The sequence below is a fragment of the Budorcas taxicolor genome, chromosome 11, assembly GCF_023091745.1.
Source record: "Budorcas taxicolor isolate Tak-1 chromosome 11, Takin1.1, whole genome shotgun sequence".
NCBI lineage: Eukaryota > Metazoa > Chordata > Mammalia > Artiodactyla > Bovidae > Budorcas > Budorcas taxicolor.
Genome location: NC_068920.1, coordinates 102,604,589 through 102,625,898, shown reverse-complemented (window position 1 = coordinate 102,625,898; position 21,310 = coordinate 102,604,589). Strand labels below are relative to the sequence as shown.

Here is a 21,310-nt window from a genome sequence, read left to right as displayed (position 1 = left end):
TGTTGGGTCGGCACTTTTGCTTGCTGTCATCTTGTTATCCCATTAGGCCACTGTTTCATTTAGTAAAACACATGGCCAATGAATCAGCCTTTAGGGGGATGGGCCTGTTTCTCTCTCTCTCTCTATTTCCCAGTGTCATTCATGATCATGGGAGGCAATCAATTCCTCCATTTCACGTGGAAAAGGAGACCAATACAGTTCACATGGGTTATTGTAGTCAAGAACCTAAACTTGGCCGAACGCAACTCAATGGTTGATCCAAATACTGTTTTTCCTTTCTGTAAAGTGATAAAGGGAGTGTTTGTCAGGTCTTTACAAGATGGCATAAAAGGCAAATTAAGCCATCTCCCCAAGGTCTGTCCTCTGAAGCAGGGCCCCCAAACCCATGGGGTGGGGGGCGGGTTGTGTTTTTAAATAATGGTTGACGTGGTGCATGCCCATGCTAGCTATATACTTTGTCTGTTAGGATTTTAAACATCAGCAGCAGGCTGACAAAGTGGCTTGAAGAGGGTATCAGCGAAAGGAGCTTCAACGACAGTGACTTAGGGCTGGGCCCGGAACGGGGATTCCCCAGAGCCCACCTGGATACAGCAGGCCCCTCAGCTCAGGTCTCCACGCTCAGGGGGGGGTTTTCGGAAAGCAGCCGAGCTCCAGACCCTGGGGCCTCCTGCGGCGCCAAGTCAGGGGAGAGGAGGCCCCAGGCCCCTGCTTCGGGTCGCCATGGCAACGAAGCCTGGAATGCCACAGTGGTAGCCCTCTTCCTCGGCACATCCCACATCCGGACTCCCAGTTCTGCTGCTTCAAGTCAATGTACACAGCAAGGGAGGAGCCCTGAAGGAAAATAACCACTCCCTTCTTCCCTCCATCACTGCCTTGCCCCCTCACAAAAAGAAAAAAAAAAAAGAAAAGAAAACTGCATGTTTGAAAGAAACTACAGGCAGTTTTTGGTGCCATTTGGGAGCAACTGTTTTGAGTTCTGGTTTCCTCTTCAGAGATTTGTTCGCCTCTTGTAAATCGTTGGCTGCTTTGACGTTGAACTTGATAACATTTCATGTTTTCGTTGTGCTGCTTTTACATCAATTTTTATTTTTTTGTTTCTTTATAATTTTATTATTATTTTAAGGAAATGTCCCCCTCCCTCCCCTTTCCCCTGTTCTCCTCAACCAAAGGACTGTTTCCTACTCAGTTTTCTCAGTCATAAGGGCGAGTGTTTCCTTCCAGGTGTGTCCCCAGCTCATTAGGACTATCCTGGGATGGGGAGGGGGTCTGGGTCCTTTGGGGGAGGAGGGGAGAGAGGTGTGGGAAAGAACTCAGCGGTCAGAGATCTGGGGGAGGTGGGGAGATTCAGGTTTAAATCATGCTTAAGATGCCGGTGGCTCAACCTGTGTTTAAGTTGTAATTTTTAAAAACCTAGTTAGAGAACAGAAAATCACTGGGCCAAGTCACACCTGTATTTTTTTTTTTTTTCCCTCCCTCCTCTGTCTCCAACCTCTTTCTAGGTTCTTCACACACCCCCATTCGGCGTAGTGCCCAGAGAGCTCAAGATGTGTGGCAGTTTTCGGATGGAAGCTCGAGAACCCTTAAGTTCTGAGAAAATTTGAACCCCCGGGGTGGGGTGGACGCGAGCCGCCCAGCCGACATCTGCGTGGTCTGTCATCCTGCTAGTTTGTGATGTTTTCTGACAGTAGCCTCCAAGAAGCCGTTGTGCGAAGACAGAGTCCTGCAGTGTCCTTCCTGCCCGGGCCTGCAGTGTCATTTTATTTATATTTTTTAATAAAAAGTAAAAACAAAAAAACAGACCCACATTGGAACAGTGAATCAGTCCCCTAGAGAGGGTCTGTGGACCACCGCTGCTCTGAGTGCCGTCCTGGCCCCTCCGAGACCAGCCAACCCAATTCCCTGTCTTGTGGAAATGAGCATGAGTTCCCCAAACCCCTTGTTTCTATACATTCTATGTTGTCTTTTAAGAAGTGTGCTTAACATTGACACAATAAATGTTGGAGCTTTAGGTGGTGTTTGTTTGTTCTTTAATTATTAATGCTTATAAGACAATGCAGCTGCTTTAGAACTGTTTCTGAACCCATGTCTTGCAGACACCTATCGGGTGGGAAGGAGGGACAGATTTGAGGGATGGGTAGGAGGTGTAGGAGGGGAAATAGGTTACTGCTTATCAGATGGCATAAATTTTCAAGGGGAATCAAAATGCAAAACTTGGGAATAAATCATAGCAATATCATAATTAATGTAGTAGTAGTGTTGCTGTTTATTAATGCTGAAGTGTAGTTTTCCTAACTGTCTGACTTACAATTTGCATACCATTAAATAATGCATAATATGGCACACTGAATTCTGTTTTTCAAATATATGCTTTTGGTGGCTACTATGCAGGATTTGAGTTTGTCTTTTAATTTAGCTCAAGAAAGATAATGTCATTGAGTTAGTGGTAAATCCCAAAGAAGGTGATGAATATCAGTAGTTGTTTATTAAATATTCTAATTTTAGGTTCCCAGACCTTCAGCAAATATATCTTAGCCCAGACAAACAAACAAACATAAAGCTTCTTTATTACTCACACCAGGAAATTTGGGGCAGATTTTATAAGGGGAAAAGATGATAGGAGGAAAGAGTTCCACATCAGAACACTCTCTTGTCATTGTAGTAGCGCTCCATTCCTTAGAAATTAGTGACACAAATAAGTTAGGTCTACAAATGAGTGATAAAAATTCCTTCTGGCTCAGTTAATTTGCAAAGAACTTTTCTCACTTTGGTGTTTTCTATTGCCTAGAGATCCAGACGAGAACTAGAGACAATATAGCATATTAAAACAGGTTTATAAATAATAGAACTCAGACACCTGTGTGTTGCAAATTTACATATTGGCTGTGAACGCAAGAAGGGAAAATCTTACCCATTCACCCTCTGGCTAGGTTACCTAGCTTAGTGAGAAGACAGCAAAATAATTGGCATCTGGATTCTTTCCTGGTTATTCATAAATAATGACTCCTCACAGTTACGTGCTGCTTTATGCGTGATACGGGGCTTTCATGTGCCTTGTTTCATCTGATCCTCGGTGGAATAGATCTCAAGACTTCCACTTTGTGGATGAGAAGACTGAGGCTCACCAAAGTTAAGGGCTTGCCCAAAGCCATGTCATTGAGGAAAGCAGAGAAGCCAGTGTTCGGGTGTCTTGTCAGCTTAATTCCACTGAACTCTGACTGGTCAAAAGGACTGTTGTCTTACCATGTTAGCACACAAGTCGTAAACGTTCACCAACCCACACACGCACGGCTGTCACTCAGAGATCGAAGATATCCACTATAAGGGCACACAAAAATGTCTTTTCCTACAACTAACTGTACGCACTGCAGAGGGGAGCTTGGAGCAAGCATGACAAATAACTCTGGTTGATGAGGTGGCCTGGATGAGTTGTTGAGAGTTCCTCTCATCTAGGTGAGATGGGACCGCCAGACAAGGGTTATTTTTTGGAGGAACATTTCCTGCCCCATGTTCTGCCTCTGTGTTACTGAAACCTCAGACCATTAGGGATTCCGGGACAGCATCTTCCCAGAACGTGCTAAGCCCCTTGCCAATACCTAGAAATGGTAACTGCTTCACACAGGAGACCCGACTGAAATAGAACAAACAATCCTGGATTTGGGGACAACTTCAGCCTTGGTGCTTGCTACACTTTAATTTCTGATCTGTGTGTTTCCGCCTCTACCTCTTATTTCTTCTTGGAGCCAGTGTGTAAATAAATGGTATCTCTAGAAGTAGGATGGCTGAGGGGAGGAGAGGGAGTAGGTGAAGGGTATATTTTTCTTAGTCCTCCTTTTGGAGAAGAGAGAGCCCTCGTTGAAGCAAATAAACAAAAAACAAACCAATCCCAAACTCCAAACTCCACATATCTTCCCCCATACCCTTTTCCATTGAAAGAAAATAGCAATTCATTTTTAAAATTCATTGTGAGATGATGGTGGTACACTAGAGCCAGAACTTTTGAAAGCCCACGCAAGATGGATGATTTGGGAAGACATCTGCCTGTGCGATACGCCAAGGTCATGTTTCTCCATGAATGGTGGAAGCAGCTGAAGGGACAGACAAATCTGACTGGGGTGCTTACTGTGCCCTCTCCCCAGAGCGAAACTTCAAATTGCAGATAGATTAATTGGTTGCCAGGCATGCACCGAGCGTGGACTAGAGGACACAGGCCTGGGTTCTCAGGAAGGTAGCGACCAAATACCGGACATTGTTCTCACCCTCCCAAGCCTGGTCCATGAACATTAATTCTGTGGTCTGTCCAGACTGTCACACTAAACAAAAAGTTCTGTTAGCTGTCTGGGTCCATGGTGGCAGAGACTCAGTAGCTTCTATAGCACCCAGCACCAGGCCATTTGAATATTGGTGGTGCTGGAGAAAAAAGTGATTGTATCAAAACCGATGATAAAGAAACAAACAAACAAAAATGGTGGTAATGAAAAATCTTAGGGAAGAAGAGCAGTCTTGGATCTTAAGTCTAATTGAGTGTCTAAACCTCGGCTAAATGTATCCTAGGCATTTTTACTTGGAGTTTTCCAGAGTATTTATATTGAAGTCCCATCTTTCAAGCAGTAAGAAATATCTTTCTAGTTTTTTTGTGTGCTGACATGATTTTCTCTTTTTGAAAGCTAGATAGTGAGGTGAATGGTGAAGATGATTATTCATATTAACAGGTTTTTCCCCAGTGTTAATGTTTATTCCTATGAAGAATTCTTATATAGATTAGTATCGCCAGAGAGCAGAGGTGGAGAGGATCAGGATGGAAGTGTTTCGTAGGTGTTGTTTCTCTTCTTACATGCCACACAACACTGGCTCCTTTTTGGGTGGAGTGAGAGGGAAGAGATTTAAGGAATTTGCATCGTGGTTGTGAAGATTTCATTGAGTTCAACTGGAAGTTCAGAAGCCACATGTGTTCAAGCACACCTTTCAAGGACCATCCCAAGTTCTTCATCAACAGGGAAATAGTAAGGTGAGGCTCCTTTTTTCTGACTCCCTAGCGGAGATAGCACTTTCCAGTTTGCACTTCTCCGGGGGTACATTAAGCTAAAAAATGTCTCAATTCCAGCACAATCCAGAAGCAGTCGTTCTTTCTCTTCCTATCTCCGTGTAGATTAAGATATCTATTGTTGGGACTTCCCTGCCTGGTAGCCCAGTGGCTAAGGCTCTGGGCTCCCAGTGCAGGGGCCCCAGTTTGATCCCTGGTCAGGGAACTGGACCCTACATGCTGCACCTAAAAAGACCCTGCATGCCACAAGAAAGATTCCAGGTGCTGCAACTAATATCCAGCTCAGTCAAATAAATAAATACATTAAAAAAAGAAATATATATATATAGTTAAATTACATTACCTTTCTCCTTGCTTTATATTTTAAAAAAATGCTCCCAGGAAATAATTAAGATTTATAGAGTACTTTTGGGCTTGCCTGGAGGCTCAAATGGTAAAGGATCTGCCTGCACTGCAGGAGCCCTGGGTTTGATCCCTGGGTCTGGAAGATCCCCTGGAGGAGGGCATGGCAATCCACTCCAGTATTCTTGCCTGGAGAATCCCATGGACAGAGGAGCTTTGCGGGGCTACAGTCCATGGGGTTGCAGAGAGTGGGACACGACTGAGCGACTAACACTTTCAGACTTTCATAGAGCACTTTTACAGACATGACAGTATCCATTTTCCTCGCAATTCTAGACCTTCGGTAGGACAAGAATAGACTAAAGCTTGAAAGGAACCACAGCAGTCATTCATTTTACAGAGCAACAGGAGCAACAGGGCAACAGAGGCCTAAAGATTAAGTGAAGGACCTAAGATCACACAGCTTGAAAAAGTGAGAGCCAAGCTTGAAACCACACAGTTAGTGGCTAAGCCAGAATTGGAACCCAAGCCTGCAACTCCTGTGCAAAAGAATTCAAGCTGCAAATCTTTCCCTTGTGACCTACTAAATTCAGAATCAGGAATGGCAGAAAAAGTGTGCATTACAGAAGGACTTAAGAATGAAATCAAAAGCTTGTTTTGGTGCCAGTCCTAGTGGGGCATATGTAAGTGTGTCCCATATTTCAAGGGTTTCTAAACGGCATCCTGATGACAGGGTACATTGAGGTCACTACCTGGAAAGACTCCTCCTTTAATCCACCCCTCTGATGGTAGAAATGAACTTAGGATCCACGAATTGCTGGGAGACAGCATTTAAAGTTTAAAGGGCATAAAAAAAAGCTACTCACCAAACCAAATTCATCTCAAATGTCTTAAATAGATCTCACAATCTGTTCCATTCTCTAGGCAAGATTTAAGGGAAACGCCCACCTAATTTGCATTTCATGGCCTCATCGCATCCAGTTAGAGAATTCAAATGGCCAATAGTATGACCTGAATTCTGTTACTAGGGATATTTAACTTTGAGTTCAAAGATGGTGAGAGAACAATGAACTAAATGGAGGGTTGACTGAAATGGTATACAGCTCTGAGTTGTGAAGGTTATTCCATTTACTAATGCTATTTAGGCTGCACAGTCCTTTTCTGTGCAAAGTGAAATCTTAAGTCACTTCCCCCCTTCATCAGGGGTTCCTGGCTCTGTTTTTGTTGTTTATCGCTAAGTCATGTCCGACTCTTTTGCGACTCCATGGACTGTGGCCCGGGCTTCCCAGATGGCTCTAGTGGTGAAGAACACACTTGCAGGAAACATAAGAGATGTGGGTTTGATCCTTGGGTCAGGAAGATCCCCTGGAGGAGGTCACGGCAACCCACTCCTGTATTTGTGCCTGGAGAATCGCATGGACAGAGGAGCCTGGCGGGCTCTAGTCCATGGGGTCGCAAAGAGTCGGACAAAACTGAAGCGACTTCTCACGGATGCATGGACTGTAGCCTGCCAGGCTCCTCTGATCATGGGGTTCTCCAGGCAAGAATACTGAAACGGGTTGCCATTTCCTTGGACAAAGGATCTTTCCAACGAAGGGATCAAACCTATGTCTCCTGCATTGCAGGCAGATTCTTTCCCACTGAGCCACCTGGGAAGCCCTCCTGGCTCTGTGTGCAGATGTACAAATTCTGTCTTGACTTTTTATTAGATCTGCTGTGTTCCGGTCTTCTACTGCCATTTCTTTTCTTGCCAGCCATCCTTTGATTCACATTTACTTCTTTGAATGGACATGGGTTGACTTTGAATGTCTTGAGACCAATAGGACTGCAACTGCTGGGCACAGCAGCTGTTTAGAGCCTGCATGGGCAAAGCCATCCCTGAAATAGGAGCAGGACGGCAGGAAGTCTTAAGGAGCAACAGCAAATCAAATATCCCTGTTGAGGATGGTCTGAGAGGAAGTAATTTGCCTGATTTTTTTTCCCTTGGTGATAGTTCCCTGAATTTCCTGAAATGGTAACACAAAAAGGGAACTTCTGTTGTCCCTTCTGCTCCTCTCTCCCTGGCGATTTGTCCTCTCTTCTCAGGCACACAGAAAGCAAGCCTAGGGAGATGTGCGTGAAAATTCTCTCCCTTTGGTGCTAAGATGTGTTGCTCATGCTCTTTTTCAGAGTGCCTGATTTCACCTGTTGCTGGCTTCCCTACACTACGGGGAAAAATGAAAGTGCAAATACTCCTCTTTGGAGCAACAGCTCTCTCAAAGCTCAGAACCCAGAAACACAAGAGGTTTTCTTTTAAAGGGGTGACCTTTTATGGATTTGCTGGTAGCCACCTTGCCTTATATGTGGAGTTCTTTTCATTTTTCAGCTTCTTCCAGTGTGTGTGTGTGCCAGCTCAGTCGCTTCAGAGTGTCCAACTCTTTGCGACCCCATGGTCTGTAGCCCTCCAGGCTCCTCTGTTCATGGGATTCTCCAGGCAAGAATACTGGAGTGGGTTGCCATGACCTCCTCCAGGGGATCTTCCTGACCCAGGGGTCTAACTGTTATCTCCTGCATTGCAGGTGGATTCGTTACCCCTAAGCCCCTGGGGAAGCCCTTCTCCAGAGTGCATTTTTTTTTCCCTCTGACATGGTGATGGATCAGGGATGGACTCCTGGTAGTTTTGATCCAGGCTGATGAAAAGTGCTGGTCTCTGAGTTGGCAATTCTGGGTTGTAATCCTGGCTTTATCTTTGTCTTGCTCACCTACCTGGTGTCCTCTCTGTACTTGACCCCATGCAAGGCCCATTTCTTCCTCTAAAGAAGGAAGGACACACCCTGCTTCCCACCGCCTTTCACCCAGCACCACAGAACATTCAAAATAGTATGAATACTCTGGACTCCACATAGGATGAGGGGTACTGACAACCAGTCTTGATGACTGTGGGGATGTGGGGTTGCGTTCCATCTTAAGAGTCTCTTTTTCTTTGCTTTTGGTTAGCAGACCCATTTTTTTAAAAAATAAGTTTATGTCACAGAAGAAAAAAGCTGTAATGATTTTTGTTTGAACTCTAAAGCTGTCATGTTTTTAAAATGTTTAAATTTTGGAGATGGTTGCATTTGCAATGCTCAGGTGAGTTTTATCACTTCAGTGCATCTTAAAGTTGGAGGTCCCTCTCTACCCCTCACTCTGCTGGAGGGTAGCTTTGGAGGACAGCCTTCCACAGACCTTGTGCATCTAACCCAAGGGTTGCAAAGCACCACATGTCTTCTGATGCCTGGAGATTGAAGGCCAGGCCATGTTCAAAATGTGACATCTGATTGAGCACCTAACTCTTATTGTCCTCAGCTGTTTTGCCTGGTAAAGAGCAAAACATAGGTTAAAGCAGAAATGATAATACCAGTTAATGTTTATTGAGAATTTACTATGTGCTGGGAATAACAATGAGGGTTTTCTTTTTTATGAAAATATTTAGTTTATCTATTTGGCTGCCTTTGGTATTAGTTACAGCTCTTGAGCTCTCTAGTCATAGTGCACTGGCTTATTTGCTCCGCAACATGTGGGAACTTAGTTCTCTGATCAGGGACTGAACCAGCGTATCCTGCACTGCAGGGTGGATTCTTAACCACTACACAACCTGGGAGGTCCCACAATAAGAATTGTCCATGCATGTTCTTATTCTTATGTCTTCTTTATAACCACCTTGTGGGGACAGTTACTACTATTATTCCTGTTTAACTGAAGCTTCAGTTGAGTTCAGTTCAGTTATTTCAGTCGCTCAGTCATGTCTGATTCTTTGTGACCCCATGAATCACAGCACGCCAGGCCTCCCTGTCCATCACCAACTCCCGGAGTTCACTCAAACTCATGTCCATTGAGTCATTTCATCCTCTGTCATCCCCTTCTCCTCCTGCCCCCGATCCCTCCCAGCATCAAGGTCTTTTCCAATGAGTCAACTCTTTACATGAGGTGGCCAAAGTATTGGAATTATAGCTTCAGCATCAGTCCTTCCAATGAACACCCAGGACTGATCTCCTTTAGGATGAACTGGTTGGATCTCCTTGCAGTCCAAGGGACTCTCAAGAGTCTTCTCCAACACCACAGTTCAAAAGTATCAGTTCTTTGGTGCTCAGCTTTCTTGACAGTCCAACTCTCACATCCATACATGACCACAGGAAAAACCATGGCCTTGACTAGACAGACCTTAGTTGGCAAAGTAATATCTCTGCTTTTGAATATGCTATCTAGGTTGGTCATAATTTTCCTTCTAAGGAGTAAGCGTCTTTTAATTTCATGGCTGCAATCACCATCTTCAGTGATTTTGGAGCCCCTCAAAATAAAGTCTGACACTGTTTCCACTGTTTCCCCATCTATTTCCCATGAAGTGATGGAACCAGATGCCATGATCTTCGTTTTCTGAATGTTGAGCTTTAAGCCAACTTTTTCACTCTCCTCTTTCACTTTCATCAAGAGGCTTTTTTAGTTCCTCTTCACTTTCTGCCATAAAGGTGGTGTCATCTGCATATCTGAGGTAATTGATATTTCTCCCGGCATTAGAGACATTAAAATGACCTGTCCAAGGTTATACCATTGGTACTGCTGCTGTGAATCCTCACTCTGGAATCCTCTTAACCTCTACATACAGGCCTCCAGGGACTATCTCATTCTATAGTTTTTCATCATATGTAACGCCATGGTTGGGGGTATCATATGAAAATAATATGAAAACAATGCTAGTTAAACTGATTAGGAAGTGTACTCAAAATGGCTTTGCTGACTGGGTTCTGGTTCTGTTAACTACTGAGCAAGGTCAGTGTCAGTATTTCCCATGGTGCTTGCATTTCTATTTGTCCTTGGTGCTGGGAAGATGTGTTTGATTTTGTTAGGCATATCTGAGGCATTCACTCATGCATCTGCAGCAAGGCTCATTCATTGTTCAATCGACAAATATTTATTAGGTCCCTGGTATAAGCAACCTACAGAGCTAAGTGCTGGGGAAGGAGGCAAAGAGGTAAAAGGCACAGTCATTGCCCATCAGAAATGGCCACCAGTGGAGAATTAAATTAATTAGAATCTTCCTAAATAACTAGTCTTAGTTGAGTTGATGTGGTGAGAACAGTGAGCCTTTTAAAATGCTAATATGTAATTCACTTTGCCAGCGTAGACAGCAGTCCCAGGCAAGGGGCTTCAGAGCTCCCAAATGAATGGGAATGATATTCTTTATACCTTACCAGTAGGATGCACACTTAAAAAGTTGTTTTCAAGTGGTGGAGATGAGTATACACTGATGTTTCTTCATCTGGCCCTAGCTTATTGGGAAAAAATAACAGCAGGTAATTTAGAAGGAGAGAGGAATAGAAACACAGTTCTTGTTCCGGGATCAAAGATAAGTGACCTATAAAGGGATACGTCCAGGTATTCAACCGTCTGCGCTGTCTGTAACTGATTATTTACACCTAATGTAACCTAAATGGAGCTTGACAAAGACATCTTTACTTCTCTTACATGCAGCCCTACGATCTCTCTCAGAACATCAACATCAGCTAAGCTGGGTTTCTCTACCTACAATGTGCAAGGTGAAGTTCTAGGCACCATGGATATCTATAAAAACTATAGAACCTCCCTGATGGTACAGTGGATAAGAATCTGGCTGCCAGTGCAGGGTACACAAGTTCAATCCCTGGACTAGGAAGATCAGCGTGCCTTGAACAGCTAAGCCTGTGTGCTACAACTACTGAGCCTGAGTATCTAGAGGCTGTGCTCTGCAACAAGAGAAGCCACCTCAATGAGAAGCCTGTGCACCGCCCAGAAGAGTAGCCCTGGCTCGCTGCATCTAGAGAAAGCTGCTCGCAGCAACAAAGATGCAGCACAACCAACCAACAAACAAATAATTTTAAAAAGAACCCCCCCCCCCCAAATTATAACACCCCACTCCTGGTCCTAATGTGAGGGATAAGACTATAAACATATAAGCAAATAATAAGTAATTAATAACTAAAAGGTACAATAGGATTAATTCAGAAGTGAGACATGAACTGTAGGAATGTAAAGGAAGATAATTTCTTTGGGACTCACAAAGATATTGAGCTTTTGGTTGGTCATCAAAGGTAGGCTAGGATTTAGATGATGAAGAGAAAGCATGAGGGCAAGTCAGTTCAAGCTACTGTTGTGATGCTTGGAGGGCAATAGGTAGACCAGTGAGGCAGAAAAAAAAGGTTTTCTATGAAAATCATGGAAAATAAGGTTGGAAACTAATCTGGAGCCATTTTGTGGAGGGGCTTTAATGATAGGCTTAAGGGGTTTATATTATAGTCAATAACAAGTCTTTCAAAATTATGACCACAGAAAAGTCTTAGGAAGAGTGTGACTAGGTATGGAATGAATTGACAGGGAACTCAGAGACCAAGAGACGAGTAGGACATGATCCTTGAAGGTGTTGGCAATTTCCTAGAGGAAAGACTCTGCTGGGAGTATAGTATTTGTGTCAGATTATGTAGTCATCCTTATCACATTCAATTGGGCAATGATCACATTATTCAACGGTATATCTAAATTCTCCACTTGCCCTAGTTAGAGCAGTGGAAGCCCACAAAAGGTCTTCCTTACATGACGACTGTTGATAGAGACCTACCCAATGAAGAGCATAAAGATGAAGACCTGGAAGCCAAGCAGGTCAGTTAGTTCCTAGAGACAGACCACGTTTATAATACAAACTGAAAACATCAGGTCTCATGGAGTGTTTAACACTTTACCATCATCTCAAGCACAATGATAAATTCAACTGGAAAAAGAACAGAAAGCTACAAGAGGAGGCTCCAAGGACTTTCCTCTTTTAGGGGGAAGATTTATGAAATTTTTCATTCTCTTGACTACTTGTATAAGTTATATTATGTTGCTTTTTTTCTTGCAGCCTGCCTGTTGATACATGCTATGTCCCATAACAATAAGATTTAATTGCCACTTGGCCACAAAATTAGATGAGTTTCATAATGAAGGTAGGAATTGAAAGTAAGCAAGCATATTTACCTGGAATCAGTGAAATGGTCTCTGCATAAAGTAAGGCTGAACAAGCTGGGGCGTCACTCTGTTGGAGTTTATGTTTCAAAAACAGGGACCTTTGTATTTTTGTATTGCAGTCGTATAATCTAATGTCCTTCCATGCCTCATATCTCTTGCCTATCATTCTATTCCTTCTGGAAGCAGGACTGGTCTATGACTGTCTGGTGTCATAAATCAGGACATCTAAGGCATATAAAGAATAATTTTTGGCACCGGGTTTCAGATTCTCCTTGTCACCATTGTTTCTCCCAGAGTCCCCCCCCCACCCCTCCCCGCCCCCCGCCATTCCTATGACCTGTCCACAGCCACAAGCCTCGGCCCCAGTCCCACCTCTCAGGAAGATTGTCAGGATGTAAGTACAGGCTAAGAGAGTGGTCAGGATCTTCCCAAAGGGATTCAACACACATGGAAACCTTCCCTCGACATCTGAGAACATTTTGATGTTATCAGTATGGCCCATGTCTCCTCTCCCACTGAAATAAAGTATAATGGGAAAAGTTAAGTATTCCCAATAGACCTTGATGGGGACCAGGGAGGAAAAGTAAGGCCTATGTGTGATGCAGCCCGTGGAGCAGAGGACAAAGCTCCCTTCTTGAGCTAAACATCTCCTCTTCCTTGTTGACACCTTAGTAAAATAATAGCTGAAAATTGTGTACTTGGTTAGGAAACTCAAGTGTCCATACAATTGTTTAATAGTTGGCCTATAATTGCCCTTTCTATTTTCCCTGGGAGTCGGAATGACGGTGTCTGTACAGGAAGCATGTGCATATGTGCAGTTTCACCTCCAATTCCTTACGTATACTCCTGCTTACAACAGAAGCACACTCATGTCTTATGCGGGCTGCCTGTCCACACTCATACAGACAGGAAAACACACCTTGTCTATAATGACTGTGATGATCTCAAGGACATGATTGGGCTTTGCTCTCTGATAGTCATCACTCCCAGGTTTCCAGAGTCTTATCTTCAGAAACTGTATTCGCTCTGGGCTCCCACCTCTCTTCTCCGGGAGTTAAAGGTCAAGGTGACAGAGCTGGGCTGGGGAAGCTGGGTTTATCCTTTCCCGGCGTACGGAGTCATTGTGTCTACAGAACAGATGTGGGATGGGCAGGAGCGGAGTAAACCTATCCCCTCTCCTACTGGAAAGCACATTTAATTCTGACCCAAGGGGCCTCTGTGTCGCAAATGGAGAGGTAATTAAGCCTCCAGACTCAGAGCCTTTTGGGGTGAGAGGGCTTAGTTTTTCATATCTGCATTGAGTATATTTTTGAAGAGGAGAGGGTGGGGGTCAGGGAGGCTTAGGAAGCCTTGATGAGAACGGAAACAAGCTGACAGGTGTTGGGCGTATTGCTGTTAGGTGGCATGGATAAATGGAACACATATTTAAAAATTCATTTCAGTTTTAAAGAGCTCAAAGAATTCTACCAGCGTCCTGGGTGGTGTGATGGAGGAATGGGAACACTGACCTACCTGGCAAGGGTTCATGGGAAGGTGTAGGGGCTGGAATGCTCCTCCTGCTTTCATTATTATTTAAAAAAAATATGTTTTCAAAGTGGAAAAGTTTCACCGGCAGAGACCAGATGTGAGACCTCGAAGGACAAGAGCCCTCCGCTGGTAACCACACTTGGTTGTTAACCAACACAGCCAAGGATGGAGCCCAGTGACCTAGAGGGAGATGGCTGAGGTAACCAATCCCCAGGAGCGGTCCTCCCGAGGAGTGTCGGTCCCACTTCAGCCACTGCTGGCAAGGAAGATTCCACTTGCTGTGGCTGCTCTGTGTTGATTCAGCCAATCCCTCCTGGGTGTGTGGCTGCCGTGAAGCTTGGAAAATCTGAAGCAACCAAGAGGACTTGAGATTTCCATTTAGGAATGTTGACACCTTCATGGGAGGCAGAGAGCATATGTGTGCGTGTGTGTGTGTGTGTCGGGTTTGTACAGAGTTGGGGTCACTCCTTCACTCCCCCCAGCTGTGTTAGCACTGGTGAAGTGGAAGTTGCCCCTGTATACTGCAAAACCCTCCCCTCTCACCACCCACTTCAGGAACTAAGCCGAGAGAACTCTCTAGCATGGGCACCCTTGGTTTTTTTTTTTTTTTTTTTGATGGGCCAAGCTTACAGTTTTCAAAGTGCTATGACAGGATGGTTGCAAAAATAAAAAGCTAGTGAAAGCTTAGTCACAATATTTCTATAGCTGGCAATCAAAAGATCATATTGCATGCAACTGGCAAAATCATCATAGAGAAATTATGCATTTTCCAGAATACCTTATTCCCTTCTGTGTATTAAACATTACTTTAATATTCTGGTGACAATGTTTTATAATTAATCTAAATGTAAGGGAATGAGCACACCAGAGATTATGTCTCCACGCAAGGAGGTGAAAAAGCCTTTTTTGTAGTGGCAGACTGGATTACCGACTCAACTACTTCCACTTAGGAGCAGCCACAGATATCACTATGGCTGATATCCCGCCCCTTCCTCCAGTGAATGCAAACATTCTGTACACTTTGGAGAGTAAAATCCTTTCACTTATAAGGGTGTTAATGTTAACACAGAAGAAAAGCATTTTAAAAATTGCATTACTTCATAGACTTACATTGAACTCATGAGGGGGAATCTAGCCCCAGAGAGATAACAACTAAAGAGCTGAGCTATAAACCAGTATGATAACATCCTTATTAGAAGATGCAAATTGAGGGACCCAATTCACTAAAACACATGTTACTGGTATTTAATTTTGCTTGTGGGAATATATCAGAAGTTGGCCTATGCCTTTTGCACAGTCTACTTAAAAGGAGGGTGAGTAACTTCAGCTATTTAAAAAAAAAGTGATAAAGCAGCACAGGGCAAGCCAGGATTGAAAGATAATCGCAAGGATCTAATTTAAGTGTCAGTATACACAGCTTTCCTTTCCAGGTTTGGACTTAGAGGCACCACATTGGCAAGGGAAGGCCAGCGGGGCTTGCTCCTGCGTGGGATGCCTGGGTCCTCCAGCAGGGGAGCAGAAGGGGCCAGCGAAGCCAGTGGGGAGGGAACTCTGGTGGGTGGGAGCCAGAAGAGGCAGGCCCACACCCAGTGGTCATCGCAGGAACTTCACTTGAACTAGTAAGGTTGTGAGCCTGTGGTTTGGAGCAGAGAAGATGCACTTCCCCATGAGAAAAAGGTCAGTTCCTCTTTCCTTGGGTGGCACAAACAGCCTGCAGGGTGTTCGTGGACTTCCTGCCTCTGCTGCCGCTACCACCCCCGCCTTGAATAGGTGAACTATGCTTCCCTCTCAAGCTGACATGGCAAGGTTGTACCCTGCATCTTCCAGGTAGCCATTCCTGTGGCACTCAACAGATGGGAAAACTGGTCCTTAGCTTTCCCTTCCTCTCACCACTTTCTTCACCTGAGGACTCTGTGGGTAGGGAGCTCTCCCCTCAAGACTCAAAGTACTATCTGTGGATCAGAGTGCTGTTACAGAGACGGGGCATCACCTCGAGCCTGGAGGAAATGTACAACCTGCAGCCCTGCCCCAGAGATACCGAGTCATAGCCTGCAATGACTTTTGAGAAGTATGGCCAACCCCATGCTGCAATCTACAGCAGGAGCCCCCCATTTCACCTCTACTATGCTGGATTTGTATAATGAAGAAAGAGCCCTCCAAACACCCAATTGCTTTTTTTTTTTTGATGGGGTTTCCCAGGTGGTGCTAGTCGTAAAGAACTCGCCTGCCAATGCAGGAGATGTAAGAGACAAGGGTCTGATTCCTGGGTTGGGAAAATCCCCTGGAAGAGGCTATGGCAACCAGCATTTTTGCCTGGAGAACCCCATGGACAGAGGAGCCTGGCAGGCTACAGTGCATGGGGTCGCAAAGAATTGGACAGGACTGAAGTGACTTAACATACATATATGGAAAGAGTCAAATCTTTATGACTAGAGGGAAGAAAATATCATAGGAAGCATAGCGATACATTGGATGTGTCAGGGCCCGAGCATAATATACTGTTCATCACTGTCTTAGATACTAGCAAGGTCGCCTGAATGTTGGGTGGGGAGGGAAGAGGCATCCAGCCCATGGGAGCACAAAGGGTTGGCTGAAGCTCTAGAAGAAGCTTTGAACATAAGGGTGGTCTGTCCCTGCCTAGCCTTCTCCAGAAATAGGCTGCCAGTAACCTCCTTGAGAGTGGAAGTTAGGGAGACAGGGAGGAGAGGAAAACGGTGGAGGGCAGGGACGCCTGGGCCACCGTAAATGATTAAGTTTGCCTACCTGGAAGCTGGCTGGGTAAGCCTTCAGTGATTTCAGGGGCTTCTTGGACTAACTCTGCTCCAACTAGCCTGCCAACACCTCAAATTCCTTTAATAAGATGAAAATCCTTTCATAACACAATTAGGAGAGAAAATGCTTACATGGCAAAGGTTGGGTTGAGGTAACACTGAAGCGTGAACAAGTTAAAGAATAACCACCCAGGGACTTCCCTGGAGGTCCAGTGGCCAAGATTCCATGGAGGTTTCATCCCTGGTCAGGGAGCTAGATCCCACATGCCACAATAAATGATTCTGTGTGCCACAACTAAGACCCAGCACAGCCAAGTAAAGAAATAAAAATTAAAAAAAAAAAAAAAAAAGACTAACCAGCCAATCAATCCTCAAGTCTGGACAGGTGAGGAGATGGGCCTGGCTTGTTTGGCTGGGCCAACAGACTCAGCTAAACTCAGCTAAGTTAGAGACGAGGGCTGGCTGCCGAACATGGATTTTGAACACTCCACTCTTAGCTATGAGTGGGGCCCAGTTTACTCCACCCTGAGCAAGAGGAATAAAGCCTGTGAGGAAGTATTTTAGTCCTGCAGCTGCAAAGGCCACAGCTCAACTTTGCATTATTCAACAATGGTTTTGTTTTTTGTTTTTAAACCCAGATTATTTCATATACCAGGAGTTTGTCTCCTAGGGCTTTATTAAATGGAACATTGTATTTAAATGTCTTGTTTCTCCACCTTTGCCTGTCCTGCACTTTGTGACTTTCCCTGAAGCAAGCACAGTGCCTCCATACCCGTCTCTGTAGAGATGCCCAGACGTAAGCAGCCTGTTTGAAGGGCCGAGAAGACCTATGGTGGAATAACTTCCTCTCCCAGGATGGATTTTTCCACATGGTGTTATCCACGTGTATCCAGGTCTCTGGAGTGAGTACCTTACTTATGTTTTTCTTTTATTTTTTAAAAGCAAAGAGGATATGTTTCATGAGGCTCTCAAATTCAGATTACACCATCAGACTGATGGACAAGGAACTGAGGAAGAAGCAGGGATGGGATCATTAATTAGTGCTTTCAAATGTGTGGATTAAAGTGCTCATGTTTTCCCAATAGTTCAGACCCAAGTTCTAGCTTCAGTTCATGTGTGGCCTTTGAGGACCCATCTCTCCAGGTGCTTCCTTTGGGAGGGAGAGCCCTGGGTGACTCTGTCATGGGGAATCAGAAGGAATGATTCCTGAGCACTTGAGAGAAATGCTTAAATGATAGCACTGACTCTCTGGGGAGGCAGCCCCAGGTTTTTGGAGGAGGCACGTGTAGTTTATGGAGGTCTGTAATTCTGTATAGACTTCCAGTCATTTTCTTATTACTGTTACCACTACATTTGTGTAATTATTGGCCTACAAAACAGTTCTCAAGCTTTCTCTCATTTGATGCTCAAAGCAGCACTGTAGCATGATGCAAGCTGGACAGGTGGTGTTACCTCTGTTTTACTGACAAGGAAACTGAGGCTCAGAGCAGTTTGGGGGAGCTTATCTGAGATCACACAGTTAGTTAGAAGTCAAGTCCCAGGGTAGACGTTTCAGTACTTTGTGAAGATGGCATATAGCAAGATCTGTAGCCCACTGTTTCTCTGACAAGTTCACATTCTTTGCTTTGCTTCTTCCTGCCTCCAGGGTAATAAGTTGCTCCAGTGCCCTCTCCTGGGGCAAACTTTGGAAGCATCTCATCAGTGCTAGGTAGCTACCATCTGGTCCAGCATTTTACTCCTATGTATACATCCCAAAGAATGGAAAGCAGGGGCTCAAACAGATATCTGTATACTCACATTCACAACAGCATTACTCACCATAGCTAAAAAGTGGAAACAACCCAAGTGTCCCTCCCAGATGAACTGATCAACGAATGTGTTATAAACACACAATGGGATACTATTCAACCATAGAAAGAAATGAAGTTTTGACACACGCTACAATGTGGATGGACCTTGAAAACATTTTGCTTAGTGAAACAAGGCAGTTACAGAAGGACAAATGTTGTATGATTTCCCTTATATGAAGTACCTACAATAGGCAAAATCATAGAGACAGAAAGCAGAATTCAAGTTGCCAGGGGCTGGTGGGAGAGGAGAAGTGAGTAGTTTAATGGGCACAGAGTTTAGATTGGAGATGATGAACAAATTCTAGAGATGGATGGTGGTGATGGGCACACAGAATTGTGAATGTAGTTAATGCCACCGAATTGTACACTTACACATGGTTAAAATGAGAAACATTAAATATTATGTTATATACTTGAGAGTTGGACTGTGATGAAGGCTGAGCGCTGAAGAATTGATGCTTTTAAACTGTGGTGTTGGAGAAGACTCTTGAGTCCCTTGGACTGCAAGGAGATCAACCCTGGGATTTCTTTGGAAGGAATGATGCTAGAGCTGAAACTCCAGTACTTTGGCCACCTCATGTGAAGAGTTGACTCATTGGAAAAGACCCTGATGCTGGGAGGGATTGGGGGCAGGAGGAGAAGGGGATGACCGAAGATGAGATGGCTGGATGGCATCACTGACTCGATGAACGCGAGTCTGAGTGAACTCTGGGAGTTGGTGATGGACAGGGAGGCCTGGCGTGCTGTGATTCATGGGGTTGCAAAGAGTCCGACACGACTGAGCGACTGAACTGAACTGAAAAAAATTGTTTTTAAAAAAGCAGGCCAACAAAACTCAACTATAAAACAACAACAAAATAAGAAGAAATAAAAGAGGGGGTAAAGCAAGCAAAGAAAGCACAGGGTAAAGGGTAGGGCTAGTGTGGGAGAGACAAAGGCATGGAAATGGAAGCAAGCAGAGGGAAAGGAAAGGGCCTGGAAACAGGTGCTGGGCCCAGGGCTCTGCAGCCTGCATGGGGCAGAAGGGCATCTTGGGAGGGAGTGCTGAGGCTACTGCAGGTCAACATCCCAGACAGGTTCAGTTGGAGAAAGGTGGGTTTTCTTTTACTGCAAGAGGGTACCTAGAGCACCTCCCTGGAGTGGGAGATGTGTCCATTTCCGATTTATTTAAGTGTTTTATCCCAGGAGTGGGATAAATGGCTGTGAAGCTGAGCTAATATGTATGTCCATTTTGTTGTTAGGTGTACTTTCTAGTACTTTCTCAGAGCCATTTGCTTTTGTAGAAGATTTCTGTTGGAGAGGAGACTGGGAAAAAGCATTACATTTCCTGTTCACTGCTCCCTCTAATTATATTTTTACCTCTGAGTAATTTCTGAAAATTAAAGAAACATAAGAAATGGGGCCCCTTCAACTTATGGGGACATTCCAAAGACAGGCAAAATGTACCCTACAGGGGCCGAGCCCTTTATTAGTTTGTGAAATCTGCTTTCATCATTTAAAAAGTTTCACGTGGCCCACACTGCCTGTTAGGAAAAGTGGAGATCAGGCTTTCAAACATGTGCTTGGGCTGGATCCTGGAAGACAGATTCTAAATAATGCCTGGTCTGTCAATTTGTGTGGTTATTTCTTGTTTGTTTAGAATTCTCTCTCTCTCTCTTTTTAAACTGTGTTTAAACCACAGGTGGAATAATCACAGCCTTTGCTTGAAGAATTCCCTGCCTGTCAGACCCTGAAGGCTCAAGTCTGTGGACAGAAGATGTGTGAGTAGTGAGCTAAAACAGAGAGTAGGCAAGAGTTTTGTCTGTTCACCACTGGGATTTAAGAACTTGAAGGCCAAGAACTAGCCTCGAAAGCAAAGGAGTGGTGATCATTTTGTAATGTATAAAAATATCAAATCACTATGTTTTGCACCTGTGAAAAAAGATGAGGCGAAGTCAATATATGCTTTAAAAAATATATATAAAATACACAGATATACACACACACTTATGCTTGTGTGCTAAGTTGCTTCAGTCGTGTCTGATTATTTGTGACCCTATGGACTGTAGCTCACCAGGCTCCTCTGTCCATGGGATTCTCCAGGCAAGAATACTGGAGTGGATTGCCATGCCCTCCTCCAGGAAATCTTCCCAACCCAAGGATTGAATGCATGTCTCTTAGTCTCTTGCATTGGCAGGTGGGTTCTTTACCACTAGTACCGCCTGGGATATTATACATATATATATAATATATAAAACAATTCCTTCTCACATCTGAGAGTCTCTCTCTCACACACACAAAGCAAAGGAATTGAGGCTTGATGTTACATTCTGAGACCAAGGCAAAGGACCCTACACTCTGGGATCTTGCTGTGACCTGCTTACAAGAAAGTAGGGAGCATGTTCATGCTTGGTGATGGAGGCAGATGACTGCAATTCAGGTTTCGCCAAATGATTTTGTTGTCTGAGTCCTGGTCAAATCTTCCCTTTTTATCTTATTTATAAAAACATCAATTGGTGCAGACTGAGCTTAACTGCAAGAGAATTTAAGCAGGAGGAGAGGAGCCTGTAATTCATACAAGCTACTTGTGAATCGGGGATTTCCCAGAAAGAAGTCCAAATTTGTATTTGTCTAGGAGGAGGGCAAGGAAGTAATTTTATTATTACTAATAACATAATGAGATAATCATACCTTTGAAAAATGTTTTTCCCTTTGTTGAAGAGTTTTTCTTCATCTGTCCCCATTAAGCCTCATTTCTCCAGTGAGTTAATGGAGGCCCAGAGAAGTCCAGCAGTTTGTTAGGGTCC

General features: G+C 44.2%; 1 protein-coding gene across 1 annotated transcript in view; it reads left to right on the top strand.

Annotated features, from left to right (window-relative positions):
• BCL11A (BCL11 transcription factor A) overlaps window positions 1–1,601 on the top strand; it is a 99,107-nt gene extending 97,506 nt beyond the window's left edge. Inside the window, exon 5 of the mRNA XM_052648925.1 lies at window positions 1,500–1,601. Coding sequence (XP_052504885.1) covers window positions 1,500–1,601 — 102 coding nt within the window. The remainder of the gene's footprint in view (window positions 1–1,499) is intronic.
• Window positions 1,602–21,310: the final 19,709 nt, after the last annotated feature.